We start from the raw sequence: 18,710 nt of genomic DNA, 5'->3' as shown, positions 1-18,710 counted from the left end.
CGACTTTGGGAGAGACGAGCTATTGGCCCACATAAACTTCTGCGCAATTGCTATGGAAGAGAATGTTTAAAAGCCTTCCAACAACAAAAAAAATGAAGCTCAGAAAAGATGGCAGTGGAAAAACACCCCTCATGCCACATAACGCTGTCACTTTCTCTGAGCCAGTCATAAATGAAAATTATTTAAGGGAAACACAGAATTCTCAATTCTGCCATTGATGAAATAGTCTTGAGTTTGAAAGACTACACGATCTAGAGAGGTGATCAACATTGACTAAGAACACCGAAGGTATTTAATTCTTCACTTTTCTAATGAACATGAGAAACCCCTATGCCCTCTCTTTTATAGAGAGACCTTGAAGGCTGGAAAGGGTTGCCATGGGTTGTCAAGGAAGCTTTTGTTCCTGTCCCGCTGTAGAAGGTGGAGGATCTATTAAGAATTTACTACTGCTGAAAAAAGCACCAATACTATAAATGCTGGTTCACTTCCACTATTTGTCTGGCAATGACACGGCCTTTGGTTGGGTGGATCATGCCCCAATTAACAATGAATCTAGGCCCCTGAATTACCATGATCTGTGGGCTTGTGGTGACCTCCTTTCCAGTGGAATTATAAAGCGTTTCTGTGTAGCCTGGTGCAAGGAGATCCCTGGAGTAAAAAAAAAGAATGTCATGGTTACTCATGCTATTTGCAGAGTCTGCTGATCAAAGTGAGAGCTTTCACTAGGTGTGCAGAAAACCTCTGGGTCCTGATCTCCTGCCCGTGACATAGCAAGACAAGTCCAAGGTTGAAAGGGATGCGTACGGTGGGAAGACTGATGGGGCAGGGACACTGCTGAGTAGTGCATAGCAAGGTCAGCTTTTTCATCAGACTTTGCATGTTTGTCTGGGGAGAGATTTGAATAAGAAGTGGAAGTGAGGAGGGGAGAGTTGATAACATGACTGGGAAGGGCACTGCTCCTCACCAGTTCAGGATAACTGCACCTTCATCCAGTCCTACTGCATTACCAGCACCTGGTCACAACTGGGGCAGTGACAAGGGCATTGGAAACTGACTGCATTTGGTAGTTAGGTCCCTCTCAGCACTCTCACTAAACTTCTTGAATTCTTTCAGTTACTCTTCAGAAGATAGGAGTGTGAATATATTTTTAAAAGAGGCAGAAGAATATGGAGAAAAGGAACTCATTGAATGCCATCTCTTTACTGGCCACTGGGTTTGACGTGCTACACGAATCATTTAATCGAAGCCTTTCAACAATCTTATAAGATAAATAGCACTCTCCTGACTTTTTAGGTAAGATTAAACAGTTCAAGTGACAAAGAATCATATCTAGATTTGCCTGAGTTCAAAGCCTGGGATATTTCCATTAGGCCACACTGTTTTCTACACTCCAGGCTGTTGTGACTTCTTGCAAAAGGTGATCACTACTTGAGTGAAAAACATCATGCTATCCTCTGTAGAGCAACTGAGGGACTAAAATGGCTTTGAAGCACTGAATTAGGCAAAACTGTTTTTTGAAATAGTCTACATTTAGACGGTCAAGATCTGGGTGAGGACTAAGGCTATGAAATTTGGGAAGAAATGTTGAATTTAGATGAACTGAATGGAGAGAATGAGGGACTAAGAGGACAATGTAATGTAGGAGAAAAACAGACAGGGTGGTGGATAGCTGGGTATGAAGATCACTGGTATTAGAGTCAGGGCTGCCCCATTCTGGCTTCACCACTGACCTGTTCTTTTGCCCTAGATTTTAACTTCTACATGTCATGTTTTTTCCTGATGGAAATGGTTGCGAGTTATTTTAAAATCCCATTGCTTGGTGTTAGAATAATAAAATGCAATAACTAGAGGATGATTTAACAATCTATCTGCTGTGTCATAGAGTTTGATAAAATGTATGTCTGCTTGTACCTCACTCATTGTTTTATTACTATAAAGTAAACTATTGTTTTATCCAATGTGTTTCTGCTATTTCAGTGGGAACAAACAGTCATGGAAACCCCTGGGCCAGCAGAGAGCAAAGGCTGATTAGCCCGGGTTTACCAGAGCCATTAGCAGTAACAGACCCAATTAGATTTTCACATCCTAACTTACTGTTGGTAAAGATAATACAGTAGTAAAGACACTTACTTGCTTTTTTTCAAATAAATCACCATAATTTTTCCATTAACTGTCATTTTATACTTCAATTCAGTTTCATATTGTTCCTGTAAAAATGCAGAAATATTGCTGGCAATTAAAAACACACAGAAATATTCACTTGTCTATCTCCATTTGTTTAATCATTAGCAAGCAATACAACTCTGCCAACTGAACACACAAATTATCTGAGACCTTTACATCCATCCATCTACTCATCCATCCATCCACGCATTCTACAAATATTATTTGAGTGCTGCTTATGGGTAAGACACTGCTGGGTTCTAGAAATTCTACTCTAAGTAAGAAAAATTAGTACCTACTATCAGAAAGCTTGTCACCTTGTGGAAAGACAGACAATAAAAGTAAGTTAGTTGTGTCATATGACAAGGGGTATAAACATGGAAGCAATATAGGATATCTAACATTCTTAAAGGCAAGACAGGCTTTCTTAAGGAAGTAAGCTGAGATATGTGTAAGCTGAGATATGAATTAGCCAGGTAAAGTTACTTTCCAGGGTGTTATATATATAGCTATATTAATTAGCCATGGTGGGGAAGTTATTTGAGAAGAATAGCAGCCACACAGACCTAGACCTCCAAGCCTCTCACTGCCTATTTTGGTCTGGAGGTCTTCTCTAAGCTAACTGGGGGTCGGCTCAGGGCAAAATAACAGAACTATGTGCTCTAAGGCAGGGAGAAGTCATCAGGAAAAAAACGTAGGTTTAGGTGTTCAGAAAGGGGAAATATCACCACAAGTAAGTCATGTAGAAAAGGAGAACTGCTTCAAGTTTAGATTTATAGAGAGAGGAGGAGATAGAGAGGACTGCACAGAAATATTTTGAAGGTGTTATTGGGTAACAATTTCTCACCTCTGTAGAACAGGACTGTTGGCTGTGGTGACACCCAATGCTACAAAAGGAAGCTCCAGAATATTGTCATTAAAATCTAAACATGGCAGACCGAAGGTGACTGAGAAGCACATATGATGGGCTGGGTGCTCTCCCCTCTGTCTTGCACCTAAGGTCAAGCTTCCCTATCCTCCCTTCATTGGCTGGAATGGTACCTGAGCTCATCACGGTTCAGGGTACTGTGCAGCGACTTGCCGTCTCCCAGGTCAGTTACGTCAGCCCACATTGCCTTCAAATGACCAGTTATTGGAGTCCTCTCTGATGCCCCAAATCCCAGACTATAAATATCCTATGCTGTAGGCCTAGATGAGGAGAAGCTGCTGCAAATCAGTTCATTTTCATGAGCTAGAAAATAAGCCTGAGGATTAAAAGTAAAAGTCATGGGGAATTCTCATAACCACTTATTGTTCAGGCTTGGGAAAGGCCAGACAGAATGAAAGTATTAGGATGACATTGGATATTACCTTCCACCCAGAGGAGACTTCTAGATATCTGCTTCCTGTCAGCAGTGGATTTTAGTGGACTTTCACCTTAAAATATTACTTGGAGGTTGTTTTAGAAAAGATTTATTGGTTTTGGAGTGGGAGTTTTAGCCGACACTAGTGTAGAGATTATACTGAAAGGAAAACAGCAGGAAAACCCAGAGTCTATAAAAGAACGTGGGCTGGGGGATGTTACAAGTGCACTTCTCAAGTACAGGACGAGGGTAGGAAGCACTGCCTGTTAAGCAGTGTAACTATTTGTGCACTGAATAGGTTCTGAATGACAGGTTAGAAGAGGAAGATGCACCTTTACGTAGGGAATATCCTCATAAAGGAAAGAAATGATCTGCAGCCCATTGAGTAAGATTAGCCCGTCACAGAGACAAATAAATAAAAATTTCCTCCAGGAGAACGCCATGGTGAGTAGGTTAAGGGCGAGTAAGCAGACTGGGAGGACCACAGTCCTGGAGGGCCCTGGGATGGGAGCCAATCCATGAAGTCAAGATGGCGCCCGTGGGCACACAGGAAAGAGCAAAGGAACCCCCAGAAGTCCTAGGGAGGTTCTTAACTCTAGTAGCACCATTTTGCTATAACAGACAGTAATCTCAGGCCTCTAGAAACCCCAGTGGATGCAGCTAAAATTGTTCCCAGTATAAGGGAGGCAATGTGCTGCCAGACAGCCGGTTTTATGGCATGGCCCAACAGCAAGACGGGCTTTGGCCTCCTGGGAAATGTGTGATCTGGAGGCCAGATCCTAGGAGGAGGAGAGACTGCCCTTCGAGTATCAGTTCCCAGTGTCAGGCACCTTGATGAAGTATTTGTTGAATAGATCTATGCAGGTCTATGAACAATGTACTCAAGTTATACTAGTTCATTCAACAAATATGTTTTCAGTTCCTCTTATGCCTCACATATAAAAGGCAATAAGACTACACTAATGAGTAACACACCCACGGGTCTACCTCCAGAAAAATTTCCAAAGGATTAGTTCATTCCAATTCAAATCTTAAGTACCAGGGCCAGGAGTGAGGAAGTGAGAAAGATGCTCCATGTTCTTGGCACAGGGGACAGGTAGTGCCGGAGCCTCGGGGCTCGGGTCCCACAGAGGGCGCAGGTGTACAGTATGAAGTACAAGGGTCTCCTTTTCACTGCCTGGAGAAATGATTAATCCAGACTGAGATCTATGGGGCATCCACGGGACACAGAGATCCCCCCTGGTCACATGCACTATGAATTCTGGATACTCTGAGTGATTGCTAATCAATTCTTTGCCTACGGAAGACCAATAGTCTCAATCCAGAAACTACAAGGATAACGTCTAAGAACTTGGCTTTTACCTATAAAACAGTGTCCTTATTAGTCATAGGCTGTGCCTGAGGAAAAGAAAAGATTCTATGTCAATGGAAAGAATGTACCTGTTGCATGGCAGAAAGGGATGCCCCTAGCTTCTCTCGTCTATGTGTACACAAGAAACAAGTATGGTTTGGCAGAATGCAGTGCCCCTGACAGAGCAGGATTGAAACATCAGACAGGCAGCAGCATGGACCCTGGTATCTGCAGATGGACCAAGGACTGGAATCATAGAGAGACTGCTAGGGTTTCATTCTAGATGTCCACAGGGAGATAACAAAAGCCACATGGGAAGATTGCCATACAAAATACAGGACACCAGTTAGATTGAATTTCAGATAAACAGTGAATAGGATTTTTAAAATATAAACACGTCCCATGCAATATTTGAGACTACTTGTGCTTCAAAAAAAAATCATTCACTGTTTATCTGACATTCAAATTTACCTGGGTATCCTGTATTTTTATTTGCTGGATCTAATGATTCCGCACATGGTAAAGTCCATGTAAGGAAGAATGGGGACTAGACATCAGTGACTAGGGAAAGAAGTTTCTGAGATTCCGGAGCAGGGGAACCACTTGCTGGGAAAAGCAGATTAGTTCTTTTGGAATGTTTCTTTAACCAGGGATAACTTTTAATGAGTCTATCACATACTTGCTGTGGGGTACTTCAAAGACATCAACCAGCCCCTGAGAACATAAATGCTCCTTGAATACTAAAAAGTAAACATGATTGAGTCATATGACTTTGTGAAACTGCGTGAGAGTCTTGAGTCTTGAGTGCTTATCCCTCCCAATAACGTGCTGTCTTCTGTCCTCTACCACAGAAGGAACAAAGAGCAGCTTGCAAAGATAGCAAATAAAACTACAAAAACAAAGAATGATTCACCACATAAAAAAACATCAAAGCATTCAAATTATTTAGGCGAGTTTTCCTTCAATTTGATACTGGATTTGGTTTAATGTCTGAAGATAAAGAAAGATAAAATCCTTTGCAAGGATTTCTTTGAGCATTTATGGAATACTTTCCATAGCACGGGGGCTGAGAGTTGTGGGTGAAGAAGGGGCAGAGACATTTCAAAGACGTGGAAAACACTGTTTTTAGGGACCTGGGCAGTTTCAGATGAGAAGATTACATCTACTCTCATAGACACACACACACACACACACACACACACACACACACACACACACATGCACGCACACAAGTACACACACCGTCAGAAGTGAAATCAGTATTAAAAAAAAAATCAAGATCCAAGTGGCAGAACTCTGATCGTTACTGAAGCATGACTTCAACCAAAGGATCTACAGTGTATATGCAAATACTCCATGCTGACCTCACAAAGAATACAAGACGGGCTGGGCTTAACTTAGAGAGAACATTTTAAGTAGCAAAAATCCATATGAAAGGGCATAGAGATGGAAACAAGCATATTATTAACAAAAGCCTTGAAAATATCAAGTCTGACTAAAAAAGAAGCTATGCATAGAAGCAAAAGAATACAAAATGGCTTAATAAACCACAGCATTGAGCCAAAGACCTTGAATATTAGTCATAAGAAGTGGAAGATGATGGGTTATATAGGACACATAGCCTGATCTTGAACATGGAGTTAATAATTAATTGCATCCTATTTTGCTTTTCATGTAGATTATCTCAAAATAGCCATATAAGATAAGCATTACTATTACTATCTCAATTTTAAGACAAATAGTTTGAAGTTTATGTGTGTCTAAATTTACACAGAGGTAATTAACAAAGCTAAGACACAAATACAAACAAGCCCTCTGAATTCAGATCCTTCATGCTTTTACTATGTGGCATGAAAATAAGGTTCATACAGCCAGCTAATTGAGCAGGACTAGAAAAATAATTTATTTGCAACAAATATCAAGCACATTGTATCAACTGCATCCATCTACTCAATCATTCCAAAAATTAAGACTGATTATGTAGTAGGTACTAGGAACTACTCTATGGGTATTCATAAAAATAAATTGTTTAAAAGCTTAAATTTATTTTTACAGTTGTGAAGAAATCCATTTATAACTGTGATAAACACACTGGGCTTGTATTCAAATTTTCCTTAAAATATTTAGTGACAAAAGGCATCTGGCATTTTTAAGAGACTGCCAGAAAGCATTTGAAGAAAGAGATATATATAGGGAATCTAATGCATATGGGTCACATTGAAAAAAAGCAGAAACATTTGTTGACAGATAATTATTCAAGGAAACAGGGATTACTATGGGTTCTACTGTTACAAATGTGTTTGCTTAAGAAGAAATAATCTGTGAGGAGCCTCATACAGCAGGGGAATATGTGCTCCCAACATGTGGCCTCTTACTGTATTGTTGTGAGTGATTATTTATGTCCCAATTATCTGTATTTCTCCTGGCTCCTAGCAGCAGACTTTCTTATGTAGGTAATTAGAAAATTCTCATTGAATGAATCATCATGTTTTAGCTTTACTCTTTTGACTGAGAGTATGTTATTTTGTTAAGTGGTAAGAATTATACGAACTTTAATGACTTTCTCTTTAAAAATGACAGAGGTAAATTTCAAGTTTAATTATAGTAATTCATCCTCATTTAATATGCATATATTCATGAATGCATTCAACAATATTTTATTTTCTACTTCAGTTTTAATGTTCATGGTTTTGTTTGTATGTATGTTTATCTAGATAGTGGATAGAAAGTTGTATCAAGTTTCTTTGGAAGTACACAGAATAAACTATAAAAATATTACCTTAAAAATTAAAGCTTATACTCCATGTGACCTTGGAGGTCTTATTTCAACTGTCAGAACCTTAACCTGGAAAATCAGGCTAATTATAGAACATTGGGTTATTGGGGAAATTAATACAGATAAGATAGGTAAAAAAAAAACCACAGTGTGTGTGTGTGTGTGTATATATATATATATATATATATATATATATATATATAAAAATGTGAACATGTACATATATTTTATATATTAAGTATAGTTATATATTTATATGTATACATATATACATATATGTATATACATATTTTCATTTGATATTCTTTATTAAATCAAGAGCTATACCTGTTTATCTGACTCCTTGACCTCCCTTTTATGTAGTGGATGAAGTCTTCTGGGATAAACCACTTCATACTCCCTTACTCCAGGGAGTTCTTTTATAGAATTTACTAGGGAAAAAGAAAAGTAAGAGTCAAGACATAGCTAAACAGAACAAATAGAGGCAGGTTGGTGATGGTCATCTTTTACTGCATTGCTGATGAATGATGCCACAAAGAGGCTATAACTGACTTGCATCAGAGTTATTCAAGTGCAGACTCCAGGAGAGATTGACAAATCAGAAACCCCCTCTTACTCTCAAATCTTTAACTTGTATCTTCAAATATTTCCCCACTGAAAGCCTACAAGGGTTTCTCCATTTAGTGAAAATATTTCTTTAGAATTTTCCTATTTCTCTTTCCTAATTTGAATCCCCCTCAAAGGGATGTTGCAAGCAATACAGCCAACAGCAAATACAGGAAGGCAGAAGCCAAACTAAGCCTCTAAACTAATCTTAGTGTCAGAATATTGAATTGAAACACTCTGAAAACTATATAGCGTTATAAAAATGAAATAACTAATGTATACTACTTCCAATTCTAAAGCATTTTTCTTGGATTTTTCCAATAGCAATGTTTTACACTAATGAAAGAAACTAAGACACAGTAAGAAAAGGTTCCAATACTGGCTCCGTAGAATGGCTGGCTTTAGCAATACAGATAAACCTTCATTTTTTGCATATACAGTGTGGAAAGAAAGAATATTAGAGAAGCAGTCAATTAGAATATTATTTGAGCCGGCAGTCATACTGAAAAAGAATTGGAGAGTTCTCATCCAAACTTCTATCTACATTTTGAATTCTTTGTTTCTAGAAATTATTTTTGAGAGAAAGAGTTCTCCCACAGCTAACACTGGACTTTCTATTTTCTTTCTTATTTGCCTATGTGGTCTGATCCCTGCTTTGGTGGGCTAGTGGCCAAGGTGTGGCGTAGTGCCTGAGGATCCTTGTGGGGTAGTGGCCGCGGAACCAGGTGGAGTAGTGGCCAAGGATCCCTGTGGGGTAGTGCCTGAAGATCTGTGTTGGGTAGCGGCTGAGGATTCATGTGGGTTAGTAGCTGAGGAACTGTGTGAGGTAGAGGCCAAAGATCCCTGGAGGTAGTGGCTGAAGATCCGTGTTGGGTAGTGGCCAAGGATTTGTATGGGGTAGTGGCTGAGGATCCCCGTGGGGTAGTGCCTGAGAAGATGTGGGCAGACCTGTTCTCTGATGGCTGAAGTTGCTGTTGGTCCACCCAGAATACAGATGCAGTAAGAACCAGCTCAGAGAATGGGCCAAGACGGCAGTTTATAACATTGTGACCTGGAGAAGCTTTAGTTCTCTGTGTAATGACTAGAAGGCTCTCAAGAAGTAATCCTAGCTCATTAAAATACTCAACCCTAAATTTGCCAATACTGCAAATCTATGTTAGTGTTGATCTTTCAACAAACTGAAGTATCTTTATTAGTTTACTTGAATGACTGTCCACTGATCCCAAGGATGCTCCAGAGAATTTACATTTAGAAAACTTTTTCTTCAGAAACAAAAAAAATCCTAATAAATGTCAACCTTCTTTTATCATTTTAATTTGGCTTTAATTTATTTGCCCAAGTAAGAGCCATTTACATCAAACTTTGAAGAACAGAAAAGTGATTAAATTGGTTTAAAACTTGCTGGGTCAAAATAGGGTGTTAAAGGTGTAGGTTTTCTTTCAGTGGCTTGAGATTTACTCTTAAAAGCATTTCAAAACCCCTTTAAGCCATGACATCAACACTAGACTATCTGAACTTTGGGTTTAGCATTTTTTTTTAATTGTTTGAAAAGAGAGGGCAGATAAAGTGATGTTTCTAAGGCCAGATACAAGTAGTCTACATGATTGTATGCAAATAAGTACAGAATCCCCTATAATCTCTTTGAAGAGGTGATGATCTTAGGATAAAATTCTAATCAGTTATAATAAAATAAGTCTCATTACACAGTTACACTTCAAGAACTATTTCACAAGGTCCCTCAGTTATTTCTTGCTGTTATAATCAGTTGGCATCTTTTATTTCAATTTTTTTAACTGTTGGTAAAGGAAAAAAAATAAGTTATGAAAATTTGTCATGAACAGAGGTTCAAAAGCCCAAAGGAACATTAAATCAGTTATGTTCTTCCCACTGAGTTATAATTTTTATAACTATCATAATTATTTCAAAATAATAAGATGCCAAGAGGTAAGAAAATTACCCTTGTCAGAAATCAACTGATTTTATCCACACAGTTCCCTGCAATGTCCTGTAACTCTGTGGTACCCCAAACAAACATACCATAAGGCGCCCACATGGTATCTGGTGGATCGTGTACAATGAATGCAATTAGTCCCATTAATATTGAACCTCATGAAGCCATTTATTCACCCATGTTGCAACTAAAGTAATTCTTTTTAAAATATTATACAAGAAAAAATGGTTTTCATATCTAATTCACACTATTCTCACAGGAAATTCTGCTCCAAACTGCTCTAGGGTCATAAAATAATAACTTATCCAACTGTTTCTGTTTATAAAAGTAGAAAGTGATTAACACACCCACAATCCCCGTCCAGACTGGTGAAAAGGAAATAGGCGAGTCCAACAAACATAAGTTTCTCTGACATGCACATTGATCTCCATGTTTCTAGTTAGTATCTAAGTCAGTCCTAACATTTCATGAAATCAATTATCAACTGACTCTGAAATATGGAGAAATATGTACATTAATGGAGAAATTTATTTCTCTTTGCTAGATGAGTACTTCTAAATGGCAACCAAAATAAATCAATAAATAAAATAAACAATAATATTTTTTAAAAACCCTCTGGCAACCTCTCACATTCTTCAGTTGAAAATGATAGGATTTTCAGCTCTTCCCAAACTCTTGCAACACAGTACATTATCTAAAGAAAACAGAAAGAATTTCCCTCCACCACCCTTATTTTTTTGACACCAAGAAGGTCCCTGAAAGAACGAGATTTGAGATATAAAGAATTACATAGCAGTCAGGGAAAAGCAACAGACCTAAATATTGCTTGGTTTATTCATCCCTGAGGCTGGTGGAGATGGTGCAGCCTCCTCCCAGCTGAATAACAGCAGCTGATTATTTTGAAGCCTGTGGAACGAACACAACTAACTGCCGTCCACGGATGTTACAAACCCGAGATGCAGCACAATGTCTTTCTACCAATTCAACGTAATACTTGTTTTCTGTCTCCCACAGAACTCACGTCGGACTGGTTTTGACTAGCAAAACTGGATCAAGAAAAAAAAACTGCCATTTTGGTTTGTTAGATAATTATTTTTGTTCTTTATTAGTTTTAGAAAACCTAAGGCTCATTGACAAGATTAATATATCAGACTGGTCTGGATTTCTACTTTATTTTTTAATAGGTTGGGGGCCATGTTGGCATTCAGCACATTTGTACATCATATTGACATTTTCATTTTTGTTCCAAACTGTTTAAAGCAATGTCCTTCCCAGCTGAACACATGACAGTCAACCCCAGATCAGGGTCTACACAGTGACTTTGGCCTCAGTTCCTGGATTCTCTGTATCTCCTCAAACTATCTGGAGATTTTAAACATCATGCATTAAGGGTGAGTACCAACACTGAGGAAAAACACATCCTAATTAAGTCTATGATTTTGGCTATTCAGATTAAATTAAATATACTCTTTAGGGTGTTCTAGTAACTTCATGAAGGCAAGAAAGAGTCCCTAATTTAAAAGGAAAGAATTCCCTAAGGTACTGTACCCCCTGGATATTCAGTGGGCATATAGTAAAGACCTTCTCCTCTGTCAGCACACTTACTTCCAAACAAGTGTCGTGTCCTTTTATGTATTTGTCATTATTGTTTTCTTTTCCTATGATGTGATCCCATAAGTAATTTTTCTCAGGGGATTGTGGAACTCATTACAAACAGGTGGCCTGATTTTATCTCATTCTTTTTTCACATGTACGGGAATTGGGCCAAAGTCATGGCCGGAGGGGCACATATTGATTATCTAGATGATGGAGCCAGAGGAACAGAACAGCAAGTGTGGGAAAAGGAAAATTGTTTTGCTTCTTATATTCTGGCTGGGAAGTAAAACCACTTAGGAAAAATATCAGGGGTATTTCCGGGAACAAGGAGACACGGAAATACAAGACGGAAGGTCGAGGAGGGACAGCTTTCTCTTCAAGATGGAAGATAAGGGAGAAGAGTTCTGTCTGTCTCCTGTTCTCTAGAGCCACTCAAAACCTCTGTCCCCACCACCAGTACTTGGAGATGTCCCACTTCTAGGCATGACTTTAAGGAAGTCTCATCTCTTGGTGCTGGGTTGTAAATGCAAAAACAGGGGCCAGACAGAATCAGCAAGCATGCCCATTTCCATGGAAAGGCTGAAACGTGGGTCAATTCCAGGGTTAGCTATATGATTCTACAAATGGGTCCATTTTGATCTCTGTGCAGTTGGATAAATCTGGTACCCAAGCAATTCTCATGTTCGACTAAACTGAAGGATCCCACAGAATTTTTAGTGATGGTGTTTTTAGAGCATGTAAGGATGGATTTCTATTGGCTCAACAAATAGGAGTTTTAAGTCAACAACTTAAATTCCTAGTACAATTCTCTACTTACAGATATTAAGGACAAATTTTACAAGTCTGGAAAACAAATCAGAAATGAGGCACAGCAAAAATCATTTTTACTGACAAAGTACAGAGTGAGTCCCAGCGGGAGGAGAACATTTCCCTCCCTAGTGTCATGCTTTTTGCTGATAATTTGTTCTCATTCCTTAATCCCAGCAAGCATTCTAAAACCCAAGAAAAGGTTTACCACGGGAGGTTTCCCAGGCACTGGAGGTAATGTGCTAACTGAAGCTCTAGAAATAGAAATAAGCTGAGGACATGTGTTACCCAATCTAATTTAGCCAAAAGCTAGTTGGAGAATTTATCTGAAATGAAGAGACATGCTAAATGTGATTATTAAGAGGTAGAGCTCCTTAACATTTGAATTCTTATATGGTTGATATAACCAGCTAGATGGAAGTGAGTTATCAGACTTAAGCTTAGTAGCAACATTGTTTCAGTCAAGTAAATATCACAATGCTTTATAAATATGAAATTGGTCAACTATGTATTTCTACTTAGTCATATTTGTTATCATCAGTAATGGAAGGACTGAATATAAAAATGTGCACCCAAAAGGAATAGGACAAGACAAATTGGTCCCAGGAATAACAGCAGATGCTTTCCAAAGTCTACTGCACAGAAATATCCACTCGAATCCACTGCATCTTTACTAATCTAAAAATGACAAGGTGGGGTTTGATGAATTTCACTTTTTTTTACTCCAAGATCATATTCATTGTTTAAACTATGCTCTATGAAATCTTCCCTTTGATTTCTATATATTCTCAGGTCAGACATATAAGTGATTCAAGACCTCTCCTTGCCTGTCCTTTGCAAGGAATGGTTACATCAGTTGCAGCCCCCCCAAAACAACAGATTAAATCCAGACCAACTGGTTGGTAAAATTGGCTAAAAGAAAAGAAAAAAGCTACTGGAGGAAGACGAAAAGCAAGCAGTTTGCTGATGCATCAGACAGAATCTGCAAAGGAGGTAAATACCTACCTGGAACTAGAGAAAAGAGGAAGGCGGCCTTCAGAAGAAATCCTTGCGACATGCTGAGTGATCGGTCCCAGGAGGCAGGAGCCGGCCCTTCTCACTGCTGTGTGGCCTGTCCCTGGCTCCTCTCAAGCGAGACAGAATGAAACTCCCAGGTGAATTTTGTCTGCTTCAGTGAGTGATTACCAAAGGTGTTGCACAATCATAAAGCTGTGGTCCTGCCACAATAGCATGGCAGGCGGAAGTCCTGGCTGCCTCCTAACTCAAAGATTCCTTCGGAATAAGCTGCTCCTTCTTGTTCCTTCTTCCACATATTCTCCACTCAAAAACTGCATTTCCAATATATCACTATAGCCCGATGAGCTGCCATGAGGTAGCAGCCTTGATGTACCTTGATAAATGTATTTATTATGTACATAATAAATATATAAATATGTATTGCATATATATTGCGACGTTGGCCAAAGTTATTGAGAATCTTATTCTTCCCTCATACATGGAAGTGCTCCAATGAAGTGGCTTGTTATCCAGTCTAATTACTATGTAAAATGCTCTTTTACAGTTACTATGGATCCTATTCTCAAGCCACAGTGTTCTCAGGTAGTTTAACCTATCCTGAAATGAGAATGCATAACAATACGAGCTCAAGTTTTTGCAGATCCCCAGGAATGTTTATATCATCACCAACAACCTAGAGGTGCAGGAAAGCCTTCGTGACCCAAAGGATGTAACTTCCAGGAAAATTTCAGGAGCTGTCACTGGTTTCACTTCCTGCTACCACACTGTATAATAATTAAATAGCTAATATTAACTGAGCTGCTTACTAAGTCCCAGGTCCTTTTTATTTATTATCATATTAATTTTTATGATACTCCTGTGTGAAAAATACCACCTTACTCCGATTTTAAGATGGAAAAAACTGGAGTTTAAAAAGACTCAAAAGATTAAGATTCAGTTGTCCTACTTTTATAGAATAAAAGGATTAAGCAATTTGCCCCAAATCACTTAATCCAGTGAATGGCAAGAGTGGAATTTGAACTCAGTATGATCTGAGCTCTTAGCCACACACTCTAATGCTTCCCTCTTACACAGCTGATTTATTCACCCAGTTCTTTGTCTGTTGAGAAGTTGTACAAAGTGATCACTGCCTGTGTGTCACAAAGTGTGTCTGGTGCGATCGTGGATCAGGCATAGAGGTCAGAGGCTGCCCTGACGGGGTAAGGGAGACTTTCAAGAGGCAGGTTTTGGTCAATGAGGAATTAACTGTAAGAAGGAGTGAGGAGCCTATCTTACAACACCTCAATTTATGGCTGGTAATATTCTGATATTGTTGGAGTACAGAGCATTCAGGGAATGGGATTAGAGCCTACTACGTGTAAAAAGTTCATGTTGGGCTTTGTCCCTGTAGGGAATGGGCACCACTGGTGGCTCTAATTGGTGCAGCAACTTGCACAGGAAATGAGGAACGGTTGGTCTGCGTGGGAATGTGGGGACATGCGTGGCATTTTAAACTGGCAATTGTTCTTCAGCCCTCTGGAGATCTCCTGCACTCAGAACATGCCTCGACCGTCTTTCCTCCCAGCGATGATTCTCTTGGTGTTTCTCAGTCTGCATGGCCTGGGGTTCTACTTACAGGGCCCTCTAATGTCATATCTAAGTGAACTTTATTCTCACTTCCTGGTTATTTCTTCAAAGATGTATCAAGCAGGCATCAAAGTTGAATTTGTCATCCGGCTTAACTTTCCCCTTCGTTTCTCTGTCACAGAGGCAGCATTATCACTTCAGGCTTTTATCATCATTACTGGCTAAACTCTTTACAAGAACAGAAAACAAATGGCAGAAAGAAGAGCCACATGAGTGAACAACACACATTTCATAATGCAGTAAACTCAGAGACTGTGCCAGAATGTGACAAAGTGTAAGCCAGCACGCAGAGACTGTGATAAAACGTGTTTATCAATGGTGTCCTACAGATATATATATTTACTTATTTATTTTTATTCATATATTATATATTTACATTTATTTATGCAATATATGTTTATCACATGTATTTAGGATATATGTATATACATATTACACATACATACATATATATGCCTTACACCTGCACTTACGAATATACATATAAATATATATATGGATACACATGCACAAATCATTATTTATTCCTGAATTATTTAATCATACATATATATATATATATACACACACACATGGGTATGTGTATGTACATACAAATGCACATATTATTTTTTATATATTTTATATATATAAACACACTTAAGATATTATGTCAGAAAGAGTGTCACAAGTTATCATCGGTGCTGCAAGGGGAAGTGTGGAAACCTGTAGTATTGCATTTTAATTTTAGAACAATTAGTTTGGCAGCAGCACAGAGAAAGGCTGAGGCCAGGTTAGAGTGGAAGAAGGAACCAGATGGAAGTGAAAATGGAAGATTAAGTGGAGGCAATAGGGATGGAAAGGAGGGGACAGGTTTACGAAATATTTATGAAGCAGAATTGGTAATAAGCTTTAGTTACTGTTTAGTTACTAAAAAGACTTAGTTATTAAGTGCTGAAATTAAGAAATGGTTTTGTTTATTCATTCATTAAGTATCTACTATGTGCCAACTATTGCCCTAGACTCAAGGATTAATTAAGGTTTGAAATTTATATGTTCATGGAGCACAGAGTCTCATTGGAAGGGGAAGGTGGACAACGTCAGCGTTATGAAGAGAACAAAGCCAGCTGGTAAGTTCTGATGGCATCTCCTCCTCCCTCCTAGTGTTTCTCCACATGAAGTATATTCTGTAGCATCAGCTCCGGGCCCAGGGGCATCAGCTCCTGGCCCAGGGGAATCAGCTCCCTGGCCCCCTTTCTGCTTCTTTTGGGAGCTAGATGCTCATAGGGAAAGAGCAGAGAGCACGGATGTGCACTCCATGCTCAGTGTCCAGGGGCACAGAGGCTGGTCCTCGGGTGGGACAGAGGCCTGCCCTGTGGTGTTTCTGGATGGGCCAGTTAGCCTGCCAAATTCCGGAGATGAGTGTTAGCAAACATCCTTGCCCTAGTTAAGAATCACATTTTCCTGTATCAGCTTTATCCAGTAGAAAGAGACTATTTCAGTCATTATCTGTCTTAATTTCGCATTATTTCTCAGATGGCTCATAAATCTGGTAGGGAAGTTGAAACTTTTAAATTGGTCTGCTTTAAAGTCCAGCAAAAAGAGCTAGGAAAGTACAGCTGGGGCTACTTCCTCCTCCATCAGGCGGTAGCATTTATGTTGGACTCTAACTGATGAGAACCCAGGCCCAGGAAAATGTGAGGGAACGGCATTTCAAGCAGAGGGAATGGAAAATGCAGAAGGTTTAAGCTGAAGTACATTTGACATAGCAAAGAACAAAAACCAGGCCCAGTGTGGTTGGAGAAACTGAAAGAAAGGAAAAGGGGCAGTTGGAAATGTGGGGTCAGCGCCAAATGGTGTTGGGCCTTTCAAGTATTTTATTGCAAATGCAATGGGAGGTCCTTGAGGAAACTTAAAACAGAGAGCAACATGGGCCATTTGGTGTTCCTAAAAGATGATTCACACAATAAAGAGAACAACAGAGCCCTCAGGAGCCCAGCGAAGACACGTTACGGGGGAGAGAATGGACCAGCAAGGAGGCAGTGAAAACGGAGGTCAGGGCTCAGGTTAGGGATGTATTTTGGAAGCAGAGATGCTAATAGCTTGCCTTCCCTGAGCTTTCTAAGGGAATCTCATTATATTGTGTCTTGAGAAACTGATTTCACACAGTAGAGTCGATAAGAAGAAAAATACCAGTTTGGAATGTGCTCCGTACAGGCAGGATATTGAGAAGAACAGATCTGGACCTCAGGCTAGAGATCTATTTCAAAGAATAATAGATTCGTGTATCGAGATGCTATGTGTGAATTAAAAGATTTTTACCCTCACAACATTCCTGTGAACTAGGTAACAGTTTTATGATCATTTTAAAGTAGAATGCACTGAGATAGAGAGGTTAAGTAAGATTATGCAGTTATTGTGCAAAAGAATAAAGAGTTAGACCCAGGCAGCACGGCTTAGGGCACACCTGTTTACGCACAGTCTATAGGGCCTCTCTCAATGCCTGGGCGCACAATCTCTAGTAAATTTCTGGGGATGAACAAATGTACATGCTAGTGTGTATTATTATTTTGTCCCTAAAAAAAGAGTCTCTTGAATTAGATTTCAAAATCCTTGGAGTTAACAACCATGTCATAGTCTGAGCTGTGATTCCCCACAGCCTTGTGTATCCCATCTATGTGTATCTAAAGTCATATGACAAATAATTTCCAATACTCTGCTTCACTGGAGTTTATAAGGATCAAATGATGTTATATACTTAAAAATCATCTGTAAAATGTTTGGTTCTCTATTCTACACAAGCCTCTCTTAGTTAAATGTCACCTAAAAAGAGGATTCTAGCAACGTGATCCCTTTTTAACCATCTGAATAAAAATAGTGTGGTATGAAATCTGATCTGGATATAGGTAAGAGCATTACTGATTTGTACCAGTGTTTCAAATTCTACAGTTCCTACATAGTGGAATTTATGGAATACGGGCAAAGCCCCTCCCCTTTAGGACTACTTGATATCATCTGAAGGGTCCCTAATTTTTATAAACACTTTTGATGTGGATGTCATTATCTCCAAGTTACATATGAGAAAACAGAGGCCAGAGGTGATAAGGGATTTGTCTCAGGGACCCCAGCAGGGTGTAGCTTAGGGGGATTATATTGCAGTAGGATTTACCAGCAGGGCTTGCCCAAATTCTAGGCCCATCCCCCAGGGACACAGTTCTCTGGGAGATGATTATCAGAAAGAGAAAATCTTTCAGGGATGCTGGCTGGGGAGAGATGGGTAGTGAAAGAATCCTACGGCACCAAACAGGAGAAGATAACGAAGATCACTGTATCAGGGAAGATCTGGTCTTGAGCCCTGCCTTTTAATGGTGCTTTGTGAAGTGCCTCTTGAAGCCGAGTATCTGTACATCGTATAAGAGCCTCCTCCTGTTTTCCGTCCAGGTGTACATCTCAAAAGAGAAACTACTGCAAAAACACACACAGATAAATGAGGGG

General features: G+C 39.3%; 1 protein-coding gene and 1 long non-coding RNA gene across 6 annotated transcripts in view; one reads left to right on the top strand and one right to left on the bottom strand.

Annotated features, from left to right (window-relative positions):
• The window catches only part of ADAM28 (ADAM metallopeptidase domain 28), a 56,937-nt gene extending 43,226 nt beyond the window's left edge, over positions 1 to 13,711 (bottom strand). The window contains exons 1-4 of the mRNA XM_037024729.2: positions 13,599 to 13,711; positions 7,961 to 8,064; positions 2,131 to 2,207; positions 570 to 648 (exon numbers count right to left, since the gene is read on the bottom strand). Of these exons, the coding sequence (XP_036880624.2) occupies positions 570 to 648; positions 2,131 to 2,207; positions 7,961 to 8,064; positions 13,599 to 13,650 (312 nt within the window). The 5' untranslated portion in view covers positions 13,651 to 13,711. The remainder of the gene's footprint in view (positions 1 to 569; positions 649 to 2,130; positions 2,208 to 7,960; positions 8,065 to 13,598) is intronic.
• LOC118973592 (uncharacterized) overlaps positions 1 to 14,037 on the top strand; it is a 69,842-nt gene extending 55,805 nt beyond the window's left edge. For all 5 annotated transcript variants that reach the window (XR_012129652.1, XR_012129651.1, XR_012129653.1 and 2 more), the window contains 3 exons: positions 11,451 to 11,581; positions 13,135 to 13,285; positions 13,386 to 14,037. This is a non-coding gene — a long non-coding RNA (uncharacterized lncRNA). The remainder of the gene's footprint in view (positions 1 to 11,450; positions 11,582 to 13,134; positions 13,286 to 13,385) is intronic.
• Positions 14,038 to 18,710: the final 4,673 nt, after the last annotated feature.

This window comes from Manis javanica, chromosome 3 (genome assembly GCF_040802235.1).
Source record: "Manis javanica isolate MJ-LG chromosome 3, MJ_LKY, whole genome shotgun sequence".
In the NCBI taxonomy this organism is placed as follows: domain Eukaryota; kingdom Metazoa; phylum Chordata; class Mammalia; order Pholidota; family Manidae; genus Manis; species Manis javanica.
The sequence above is the reverse complement of the archived record's forward strand: the minus strand, read 5'-3'. Positions and strand labels throughout refer to the sequence as shown.